Source organism: Rhincodon typus, chromosome 3 (assembly GCF_021869965.1).
Source record: "Rhincodon typus isolate 14 chromosome 3, sRhiTyp1.1, whole genome shotgun sequence".
In the NCBI taxonomy this organism is placed as follows: Eukaryota; Metazoa; Chordata; class Chondrichthyes; order Orectolobiformes; family Rhincodontidae; genus Rhincodon; species Rhincodon typus.
In genome coordinates, this window is record NC_063334.1 from 56269545 (window position 1) to 56282398 (window position 12854).

Here is a 12854-nt window from a genome sequence, read left to right on the forward strand (position 1 = left end):
GATGCTGCCAGACCTACTGAGCTTTTCCAGCAACTTTGTTTTTGTCCAATAAATTTTGGAATCTCGGTGGGAGGAAGGGGAAGGAATAGGGATCTGGAAAATAAACAGTCTCCACCTCCCTTGGAATGCAAGAATTGTGGGGCTATGGAGATATATTCACAGTGACAGAGGCACTTGTTATTCTCTGGCTGACCTGATCCGGGCAAAACAATTAGGATTGAGGCTCATGAATCTTTGGGGCTTGTGTTTTCAGGAATGGAGAAGAAATAATTTAACGATATCTTCAACCTATTATCAATGTATGAAAACTACATAAACAATCCTCTGATTGATAACAGTCATTAATAAATTTTAATGAAAAACTTTGGACTAAAAACAGCTTCTGACTAAGACAGTTTGTGACTACCAAACTGATAGTGGAGCCATTGTATGAAATAGTTTCTGTGTTAAGAAAATGTTAGTATTTTACTGACTAGAAGGCATTCCCTCAGAATCTGGGAATGTTTTCACCCTGTTACAACTGGTATATAAATTTTATAAATATTCACTAAAAATAAATTGTATGCATCATTGCAAAATGTCACAAGGCACTTCACACAAGAGTGTTATCAAACAAAACTTGACAGCACATTATTGTAGCTGAATGATATAAATATGTAATAACATCATCCCTCAAACCACAGATGCAACAGGTGTTTGCAGAGGGAGGCAATCAATCATCCTCTGAATTCAATCCAACAGCTGATATGATCCCAGGCTGTCCCAATAGACCTGTGTATTTAAAATTCTAATCTTAAAGCTACTTATTGTTACTGCTGAAGGAAATTATGCTGAGGATCAGCTTGGAAGCGTTATTAAGATCACGATCATTCAGTCTCTCAACCTCAATTAAAATTGGTTCCAATGACTTCAAATTCAGCATAAGAAAAAATAGTGGATATTATGCTTATTGGGCTAATGGACAGGAACAAGAGAATTTTACAAACAAAGACCCTTCTGAATATTAAACTGTATGATCATGAAATGACATCTACTCAGATCACATTCTGAATGCATACTGGCTATTTATATGACATCAAGTAGTTGCATTGGCAACGGAACAGGAACAGACCATTTGTCCCAGTTGGCCATACATGCCTCCTCCTGTGCCTCAATGTCTAAATCAAAAGCATATCCCACTGTTCCTTTCTATTATTGTGTATATAGTTTCTTAACATGCATTTAGGCTGTTTATTCAACTACTTGTGGTGCACATTCAAGATTCATAACTACTCTTCAGTAAGTTTCTCCTTAATTTCTCACTAGACTTTTGGTGAATAAATAATGTTTATGACCACAAGTTTTAGATGCTTTTACAAGTGTAAACAATGGGCCAAATATTCTCATGGCCAGAGTAGTGGAACCTGGACATGTGATTTGCATGGGACCCTGAGTACATACTTACGCTGGAATTGTCTGGCAAGTTTAATTTGCAGTGAGTTCCCCATTATGCTCCTGGCTGAATAGTCGACAAGACTGGCAGCAAACCTGACTAACCCACCCCAACTTGACTTGATTCACAGCCCCCAATCCGATCACACTCCTGACCTGATGGCCCACTCTCCTAATCATTCACCCACTAACTCGCCTATTCACTTTCCTTTCACTCACTCATTACCCCATTCACTCATCTTCCCACTTAGCCACATCACTAACCCAGTCTACTCACCCAGTTACGTCACTCACTCCACTCTCACCTAATCACATCATACACCTCGATCACGTGCTTGTTCACTCATCCATTCACTAACCTACAATCATTCATTAAAGGATGTGAGCCTTTAAATACATGCCTAAATATGGTAGCTACTCTTGCATAAAGGGGACATGTCCACTCTTTCCTTTGACTTTCTTTTGTTTTATGGGCCTACTCTGGAAACTTTGCCCTGACTCACTTGTGCTTTGGTTGGGATCATGTGGACAGTTCTGACCAGAGGATCTGGGTGATTTTCTCTATGCTGACCCCATCAAAGGCCTTCATCATATCTTGAGCCTTTTAATTTCTAGGGAACCCAAACTCTTTACTTTTCCCATGTTTGTGTATCTTCACAAGTTTAGTTTGTTCTTGTGAGTCTTTTATGCATCTTTTGCAGAACAGTTCACGTCACTCGAAGTCTGTTTTCATTCAAGCTTTGTGTAAATTTTCTTTGTTAATTCAATAAATAAAGCTGCAACAGTACTCAAGCACAATCCATGACAAAGCTTGATAGGCAGTCTATTCCCACCTTCCGCATTGACTTCCATCACTGTGAATGCATAGTGGTTGATAGTGTGCAGCATCTATAAGACGCGCTGCAGCAACTTACTAAGGCTCCTGTGACAGCATCTTTCAAACCAGTGACCTTTATAGTCTAGAAGATCAAAGGCATCAGATGCATGGGAACACCACCAGCTTCTAGTTCCCGCCGAGCCATGCATAATCCTACTGAATAATACTGTCATTCCTTCACTGTCCACTGAAGGTCCAAATCCTAGAACTCCCTTGTTAACAGCACTACGTGAACATACATCATGTGGACTGAAGCAGTTCAAGAAGGCAGCTCATTCCCGAGGGCTGTTAGTAATGGACAATAAATGCTGTTCTTCATGCTGTGGATAAAGAATAAAGAAAAAAGAAAATTCTCTCGTAATGATTTGGTAGCCAAGAGTGAAATCAAACATGAGCTGGACAACACTGAAGATGTATTAGAGTGGATAGGGTGATTTCCTAAATGAATGAACGAAGATTTCAAGGAAGACAGAATATTAGTTGGGTGGCTATTGAATGGAATTAAGGAAGGAGGAGATACTTTTCATGGGCAAGATGAGCTTGAAGTTGCTATTCCAGAAAATGCATAAGAAACCAGAAAATGTCCCAATACAGATCTAGTTAGAGCAAAAACATAAGGTTTTCTTGACCAAAGACATCCCAAAGCACTTTTAAACCAATGAATTACAATTAAAATACTGCCAAAATGTAGCAAAAAAGCAAACAATCTGCATAAAGCAGGCTTATACAAACAGGTATTTGATCATGATCAGATAATTTCTAACTGTGAGTTTGATTGAGAATAAGTACATAACTCACCTGCTCTTCCTTAAAATGGTGCAATGAGAGCTTTCACATCCATCTGATCCTAGTGTGACATCTAACCCATATGACAGATCCTACAGAAATGCAGCATTCCTTCAGTATTGCCCTGGAACATTAGCACAGATTTTTATGCTCCAGTCTCAAGTGGGAGTTGAATTCAGATATGAGAAGACTGTTGAATGAGCTTCACATAAATAGGGGGGCATAGGAAAAGTAACTTTCTCAAGGAGGCTTTGATTTTAAAGCTGTTTGTATATAAATTTCCAATTTCAGAGGCAGCCTGAATTTTCTAACTTAGCCTGCAAATCCAGGATCAGACTGGTTTCTGTGTCACAAGTTGACATGTTTGTGGCATGATTTTCTTGGCAAAGCCACTGAATAAGAAGTAGGGCAGCACCCTCAGTGATAAAAGATGGCAGGCCAATAAGAGCACTCAAAGTAAGTGATGGCCATCAAACCCACTGTGACTGCCGTGTGCTGTTGAGGTGTATGGAGAAGGACAGGAGGGAAGCTTCTGGAAGCACAGAGGGCGGTTACATCCTAAGGTACACTGCAGGCAGCTACATTAGGAAGAAAGTTAGGGATGGAGGTTATCCACAGCAGGTTGGCATGGAGGGAAGTTGTCTAAATTAAGGAGGGAAGAGTTAATGGAGGAAAATATGGAGGGAAGTTTTCCAATTTAGGGAGGGAAGGCAGGGTATAGAGGTATCTGGAGCAGAGAACCAACAAGTGTCTTGGATGTTGTGGTTCTGTTGTTGGGTGGTTGAAAGACCTGCTGGGCAAGACAGTTGGAGAAAATGGTCCTAATGGGCAGGGTCAATTGTGGAGTCCTAGGAGATCGATCTGGTACTGCAGGATACAGTCACAGTGAGGGGGAGTAAAATGAGGCACATTGGAAGATGAAGCTTCAGATGACCTGACACAGGAGGTCATGGAATCTGTCAGAACTGGTGACATGGATATAACAAGAGCTGTCAGGTTAATGTGGGCATGGTTGACTGTATTGGGTTGGGCTCAGGGATGGAGAAAAGGATATGTGGATAGTTATGGATTTAAGTTCAAGGGTAACAGAGGGGAAAGGAATGGTTATATTGGGTGGGTCAAGGATGATGTGGTTAATCTGGTAGATCACTGTGGTAGAGGGGTAGAAAGTGGTAAAGAGGGCCTGGAAGGTGACGCACAACACTTCTTAAATGTCTTTTTCATAATGTAGTCACTCTGAAAGTGCGGTCTTTCAAAGTGACAGAAAGATCATTATTGTTGGATTGAGTTAATATTGGTCACAACTAGCCAACTTAATGGACACACTAATAATCCTGAAGACATTTTCTAATGTTCAGAAATGTTACTTGACACCTCTGGAGAAGGTGGGACCTAAACCTGGGCCTTTTGGTCCAGAGAGCTAATAATTCTAAATTAAATAAATGAGAAGCATGGTTAGGTGTGTTTTCATCTCTATGGTCACTCACCAAATGCGGTCACATTGCGGCCTGATGAATGGCTCTCGTTCAACAGAGATCCCAGAAAGGACAGAAGGATGCTCAGAAGGTCAGCTCCTTCTGACTGAACGAGTGTGGAATGTGGTATTCTTATGATCTGTCGTGGGGCACAAAGGGAGGATACTGGACCATACAGGAAACTTCAATGTTGTAACATGTAGCTTGAGGGTAGAGTAAGGGTCATACTAGGAAGGTTAATCTAGAAGTCCTGAGAGTTGAAGGTAAATGTAGGAAGCTCAAAGATGTTAGAGGATGTGGCAAGGATGATGGAATGCAGATTACTGACAGAAAATGCAATGTCAGTAGAATTCCAAGGGTTCATGGCTATTAAGTGGTTGTGTGGAACATATCTGAGGTGAGGCAAAAGTGATGGACTGAGACTTTATAGTGGAAAACACAATTATAATTGCGGGAGGGTGAACTATCAATCTTTCATCTCCAGGATCACTGCTCCAGGATCCATCCACATGAAGAACAACAGAATCAAAAAGAAATGATGTCAGCACTTGATGAAGCTCCAGGATAGTCTTAATCAGGTTCATTTTTATTCATTCAGAGGATGTGGATGGTGTGGCTGTGTAAGCAATAATTGCCCAACCATAATTGCCCTAGAAAAGGTAGTGGTGAGCTGTCTTCTTGACAGTCCATTTGCTGTAAGTAGGCCCACAATGCTGTTAGGGAGAGTGTTCCAGGATTTTGACCCAGCTATGCTTAAGGAACAGCATTATATTTCCAAGACAGGATGGTGAATGGTAGTTGTGGTATTCCTATATATTTGCAGTCCTTGTCTTTCTAGATAATAGTGATCATGGGTTTAGAAGGTGCTGTCTAAGGAATCTTAGTGAATTTCTGCAGTGCATCTTGTATTATACAATATACAATATTAACTATTTAAACAGAATTCAAGTCGACATTTTGAAGTGAAAATTTTACTTTAGTTAGACACACTTCAACATAAGATTTAGTTGATTGTTATGCACACTTCCTTTTCTCCTAGAGTCTTGGGCATTGGTCCAGTATGTTCACTTGTCAGCACCACACTTGAGGTGTCCTCACCAGACTGCTAAACAACTCTGGCTTCTCCATCTATGCAGGCATGGTACAACTTGGCAGTTTCCAAAGCCTCATCCACAACAGCAGTCATGATTCATACGCCCAGGAAACCTCCACCAGTTTTGAGCGCTTCTGCCTATTACAGGCAGTCTTCTTCTGCTGATAGTCATCCAAATGGCCATATAAGCATGTTATGACCATGCACACCATGACAGCTCTTGAGCCTCCCCAGTTACTGTTGCAGCCCCTCATTCTCCTGCAACTAGTACAACAGATGCAGCATGAAATGGCTCCCACACATTCAGTCTACACGTTCTATCTGCTGCTGAGGTTTTCAAACCAAACTTCTACGAAACATTCCTCCACACTCACACATTTACACTGCTTGATGTCCTTCTGAATGTCACTTTTCATAAATGTCACATGGTGCCACTTACCCTTGCAGAACACAGCAGATTTTTCATCCTCTTCCTGTACTGGATCAATGTTCCATTCAGCACATGGCTGCTAATCTGGATTGCCTTTTCTGCCCAGATCACCTTGGTCTGCTGGGAGGACCACCTGCTGCCATCCCTATACCTATTGTCTTTTCTGAAGCCTGAAGGAGATCCTGCATTGAGGCATTGCTAGACCATGAGGCTACTTATTATCTTCTTGAAGAGATCACACTGTTAGCAGCAGTTGGTTTTCTCCAGGAGTGTAAGATCAATTCATCCCAACGCTGTACTGTCAAAGTCTCCAGTCACAGTCACATTGGTGCTGTTGTCTTGAAGCCACAGCACTCTAGAGCAGAGAATTCCAAAGATTCATAATCTTCTGAGGGATAGAAAAGTTCCTCACGTTAATCCTAAACTGCCAGTTCCCTAACTGAGACAATGCTCCCTACCAGGGAAACAGACTCTGTCAAAGCCCTTCAGAATCTTACATGTTTCAATGAGATCACCTCACATTTTTTGAAACTCAGGATATTATAGTACAGTTTTACACTCTGAGTGTAGGAGTTTGGCACTAGATAATTGATGCTTATTTGAAGAGGTGGTGCAGGCATGATGGGCCTCGTGTGCTATAACAATTCTGTAATTCTGTAAAGACATCTCATTATTCATCAAGCAAGTTACAACTCAGCAACCAAAAATGGGCAAGATTTGAAAGTAATGAATTTTACATGATTCTCCCAAAGAAGTGAAATTTCGCAGTGCTATATACATTTTTCTCACATGCACATTGCATACACTTGTGCAGCTATAATATTTTGCAACATCTCTTCCTATCATACCTGCATTACTTCGGACGTAGTTCAGGCTGCTTAAATTTATGTTGTAATTGTTGAGATACCCTTGGTCAATAACAACAAACCCAGACTATGTATCTCTTGAAAACTTTGACGCTTGAAAATGGGTTGAGGCGAGAGCACATAGAAATCTTGATTCTCCAAAGTTTTACATTATAAGCAAATAGAAAGACTATGGTGTTCAGTTAAGACGTTCCTACAAGTCTTTTTAGTACAATGTTACAGTTGATTCAGGCAAGCAGTTTATAAATAACTGTAATCTTAGTCTTCAGTTCCCTCATGGCTTGTTCCAAACCCTTTCGCACAGTTGACGTTTAATCTATATTTTACTTTTGTATGCTCCATTGACAAGTCTGTAAAAGTACTAGAATAGGGAAGAAAATGACCGTTTTATAGTATTTTCAGACTGATTTAAAAGGAGTAGACATGGTGAAAGGGTTGCTAAAGATCCAGACAAGGAAAAACATTCATTTTCGGATTGTGAATTACTGCTGCAGGGACGTATATGTTCGATTGTTGAAACATGGGCCAAAGATCAGAGCCAAAGGAATTGGTAATATCTTTGTTCAATGTTACCCTTGCTGTAAGATTATTTTTGAATCACAGGCACTGACTGATAGAATTGGTTATTGGGAAAATTTACAGGTCAACAGGCTGATTTATTTAATTCACTTTGGTGCATTAATCTTAGACGTGAATTCAAACTGCGCTTTGAACAAAATCAAAAAGGTGTTTGTTACTTGCAACTCAGTGTATCTAATGTTCAGTGTTTCCACTGAATTTGAGATAATAAATACACAATCCGCTCTAATATGAAAGATATGAACAGCAGTAGTTGATGCTGTTATATAGGAAAAGTCTAGTAGAAATGTAAATGAGGTGTGATTACCACTTTCTCCCCAGTCAGAGATTTTAGTTCAAGAGAAAAATTAATGAATGGGGTAACTTATGGGAATTGTAATCCAGTTGTGACGCTAATTATGACATGCTTTCTCAAATTACTATTGCTGAAATTGTTTTTCCTGTTATAGCAAAAGGTAACAATTCCAGCTGTATCTAAGTTCTGCAAGATATTGACACACAATGTTCATGTGCTGTTATGAAATTGTTTGACAAAAAATAACCCAAAGGACTCTGGATGCTGGATATCAGAAACAAAAACAGAAATTGCTGGAAAAACTCAGCAGGTCTGGCAGCATCTATGGAGAGAAGGTAGAGTTAATGTTTTGGGTCCAGTGACCCTTCTTCAGAATTGATTTTACCTAGGTATATATGCTGAAGATGGGGTGAGGGGAGGGGGAGGCGTAAACAATTGGTAGAATTGGTTCCCAGAGAGAGCGTAAAACAGTTGGGCAGACATAAGAATGGGTAAACGTCAGTCTGGGAGAATCAATAGCTGCTAATTGGGATCAGTAGTTGCTGACAATTGGTTGTTTGTGGTAGCAACCCATGTGATGACAAAGTCTGATGTGTAGAGGTTGGGGTAAAAAGATGGTAGAAGATGCTCAGGTCCTAAAATTATTGAACTCGATATTGAGTCTGGAAGGCTGCAGGGTTCCCAAGTGGAAATTGAGATGCAGTTCTCCCAGCTTGCGCTGAGCTTCACTGGAGCACTGCAGCAAGCCTGAAGGGTCTAGACCTGAAACGTCAGCCTTTTTGCTGCTATGATGCTGCTTGGCCTGCTGTGTTCATCCAGCTCTGCACCTTGTTGTCTCGGATTCTCCAGCAATTGCAGTTCCTACTATCTCTGACACAGAGATGTTGGCCAGAGAACACAGTGCTGTGTTGAAGTGGCAGGCAACAGGAAGCTCAGGGTTCAGGTACATAGTTCTTTGAAAGTTGGATCACAGCCAAACAGGTGGATAATTATCTTGGGGTAATTATGCACAGATCCCTGAAGTCAGCAGAGCACATGAATAGTTAAGAAGGCATATGGGACTTTTACTTTCATCAGTCCTGACATAGAGTATAAGAGCAAGGAGGTAATGATGGGAGTTTTACAGAGGGTTGGTCAGGCCACAACGGGAGTACTGTGTGCAGTTCTGGTCACCTCACTGCAGGAGGGATGTGATAGCACTGGAGGGCCTACAGAGGAGGTTCACCAGGATGTTGCCTAAGATGGAGATACTGACCTATAAGGAGAGTCTAGATAGGCTTGGATTGTTTTCTTTAGAGCAGACAAGATTGAGGGAGGACATGACTGAGGTGTAAAAATTTATGAGGAGTACGGAAAGGGTGAATAGAGAACAGCTGTTCCCCTAGGTAGGGGGTCAATCATGAGACGGCATTGTTTTAGGGAAAGGGGCAGGTAAAGGTCATTTATGAACAAATCCATGCTTTCCTTACATCTCTGTTTCATCTGATTAAATTTCACATGTTCTAGTGTTAAATTTCTGCTCACACTGAAGTAGCATCAAATGTCCTCAATACCTCTTCATATAATACTATATTTTCGTCAGTACTGTCTTGCAACTACATCATTCACAACAGTCCCCATCACATATAGGCCTGATCCTTTTACCCTTTAATTCTGAAGCTGTTCTATACTTCATAAATCTTTTCTTCTAAACCTCCCACTCCTGGGTCTGGTTTAGTCCATTGATCACCTGAAAGTGGCATGTTTGACTCCATGACTCTCTTGAACTCTGCATGCTCCTTTGACTGTGACCGCAGTTATCCTGCTACCTACTGCTTCAGGTCCGGATCATTGATGCCTTGCCTTTGGGTCTGTTTCTAAGTCCTCTGTGGCCTGTGGTGACCTTGACATCTTGGATAATTCTTGAAAACTTTTCTTTCTTCTTTCTTGACCATGAGGTTCACTTAAATAAAATCATCATAGTACTGCTTCGCCATTAGAGAGAGATGACTGGTGGTGGTTTAACCTGAGGGTCACCGCACTTCAGGCAAGGGGAGAGTTTGAGAAGGTGGGACTTTCATGGTAACCTCAGTGGTGCAGGATTTTAACCCATACTGTTGATGTTACTCTGCATTGCAAACCAGCATCCAGCCAACTGAGCTAACCAGCCACTTAAATGGCTGCATTTGACACATATTTTAGTTTACACTGTCCTTTCTGATGCCACCAACACTGTCAGCAAGCTTTACAGCGTGTATGGAGCCTAACTCTAATTAGTCTCCCAAATGTGTCTCAGTGCTTTTCATTAGAACTCATGGTTTACAACATTGCTGATATACACATCTCTGAAGACTCTAATAGAGCTTCTATTCCCTTCAGATCATACTACATAATCATGTGATACTGACATCAACTTTACATTATTATACAACATCGTCATTGTACATTCTGCTCAGGTCTCATTGCCCTACAGCCACAGCACAGAAGGAGATGTTTCAATCCATTGTGCCATATAGGTTCTTTGGGACAACAATCTGATTAATCAAACTGCTTTCCCTTTCCCCTTAATCATGTAGATTTCTTTCCTTCATATATTTAGCCAGTTCTCGTTTGAATATGACCATTGAATCTGCGTTTACCACCTCTTGAACGGCCGTACATTTTTGACAAATCACTGCATAAAGTTTCTTTACATTACTTCTGACTCTTTTGCCAGTCACCTTGAATCTGTGTTGTCTGATTACCAGCCCTTTTGCCACTAGTAACAGATTCTCCTTATTTAGTCAGTCAAAACCATTCATAATTTTAAATACCTCTGTCAAATCTTTTATCGTCCTTTGCTCGACAGAGAACAACCCAAGTTACTCCAGTCTCTCCTCATCCTTGGTAAAATTATAGCAAATCTATTTTGAACTCTGTCTAAGACCTTGACATCTTTCATAAAGTGTAGGGTCCAGAAATGAACACAATAGTCCAGTTGATTCTGTTTGGATATCGATAATTAAAAAAAAAGCTAAATACTGGAAGTGGCCCATGTCTATCTGTGTGGACAGCAAAATGATAGCATGAGACCAAACTATATAATTTTACTTAAATATGTCAGGTTCAGATTCACTTTCTTAAACTCATTGTTGATTACTGACTCCATTTTTTGTTGTCATTTAAGAACCAAAAATTGGTTTAGCAAATGTACTTGTTATTCTCCTGTACTCTTGCAGTAAGAAATTATTGCAATCCCACATAGTTTGAAGTAACAATCCCTCACCTGATTTTTCATTTTGGTTATTTTGCCATTTTAATCAACAAAGGCCAGAGCAGTTAGAAACCAGCCCCATCAAGTGTAGTCGTCAAAATCCCTTTTCTAAGTCCAGTACTATCTATGCCCTTTCAGGCACTGAAAAAAGTACAAACAAACACAGCAGCCAGACTATGTTCTGCCGAAGAAAATAGCAAATGTTCAGTGGTGAAGGAAGTATTTATTCAACCTACCATCTTCCAATTGGATAATTAGGACCAGGTTTCTCAGATGACTTGAGAAGAATTATTCTGTAGTTAATAAGGTGTGAATAGACAAGTTATGAAATCCATTAAGAAAGCTAAATGTAGGAGACAAGTTTTCACCTGCAGTCTCTCACACATTGACGCACGTTCAGCAGGGAGAAGACGATTGTGAAATGTCAAGTTAAGATCTTTAACTGTTCTTGTACTTTTCAGGTGGAGAGTTTTTGGTTTTGAATGATGAATCTACTTCTGAAGCAGAAAAGGAAAAAGAGCCACCAACTGAGAAAGGAGACATGGGCGAATTCAAATGTGAGAACAAAGAAGAAAATAGTGATGAAGCTTTAACTATATCAGAATTGGTGTATAGTCCAAGTGCCAGTGTCCTGCCTACTCCTGTAGAAGATAGTGGAATTGACTTGCTTTTTAATAGTCATGAGTTTGGAAATCAGAGGGATGAAGGAAGCTTGTATGATGAGCTAGATGCAAATGAAACCACGCCTCTGATTGCTGAAGAAGAAGAATTAAAGGAAGTAAAGCAAGTACTCACGAGCAGCTTTGAATTGTTAACAAGCAACAAACATCTGAACGCACTAGCAAAGAGCTTTGTGAAACTTCTTCTGGTGGGGTTGGGCTTGATGCTGTTTGCTTTCCCACTTCTTTTGGTCTTGCTGGAATCTGACATTGATGCTTCTTTTCTGAGGGAAATCCGGCAGACACCAGAGTTTGCACAGTTTCACAATGAATACTACTGTCCGCTTAGACAGTGGTTTGCATGTAAGGTACATTACATCCTTGATAAGCTAGGCAGCACCTGAAACTACACCAATGTCCAGCTGGACAAACAGTAACAACTTGTGACAACTTTGTCTCTGAGCAAAACTTATTTCTGCTGTTTTTACTGTTTTTATGTTTTGTACCTTTTTAATGTGGTTAAAAAGTATTTCAGGAAATTTTATTCATATTTTGAAGTGAAAATTGCTCATGAAATGATTGAATTGTAATGTGCAAAGTAATAAGTGTGGCATGAAGGAGTACTTTCTGATATTCCATGGTTGTTGTATTTGTGTATGACTATACAGCATTTTGTTTCCATCTTTTTCAAGATGGGTGCAAGATTCCAAATGGTCTATACAGATGAATAACTATTATGGCAATGGACTGTTTTTGTCTATTTGCATAAAATGTATTGACTGGGTTACATGTGGTAAGATGCATGATTTTGGAGGGTGGGCACTTAGTATTTTCACAGGCTCTAAAATCAAATCAACATTTATTTAAATTTATTTAAATAGAAATTATCCATAATAATTGGAAACACCGAACTCATTTGGGGTAAATTTCCATGGAAGTTCTTCCACTTGTCTATTGTAACTGGGGAAAAGTTCAACAGAATGTCTCCATTCCATGGAAATACACCCTGTTATAATTAAACTCTACATTAACTGAAGATGTTTTCAGATAGGAGGATACATGAAATGATGAATGTTTTAGCAGTATAAAAGGAGACGAAAGTTGCCAATGTTAGACAAGCTGCAAGAAAAT

At 40.0% G+C, this 12854-nt stretch overlaps 1 protein-coding gene across 1 annotated transcript in view; it reads left to right on the forward strand.

The window, feature by feature from the left end:
- frmd3 (FERM domain containing 3) overlaps positions 1-12127 on the forward strand; it is a 190354-nt gene extending 178227 nt beyond the window's left edge. The window contains exons 15-16 of the mRNA XM_020531677.2: positions 11130-11151; positions 11568-12127. Coding sequence (XP_020387266.2) covers positions 11130-11151; positions 11568-12127 — 582 coding nt within the window. The remainder of the gene's footprint in view (positions 1-11129; positions 11152-11567) is intronic.
- Positions 12128-12854: the final 727 nt, after the last annotated feature.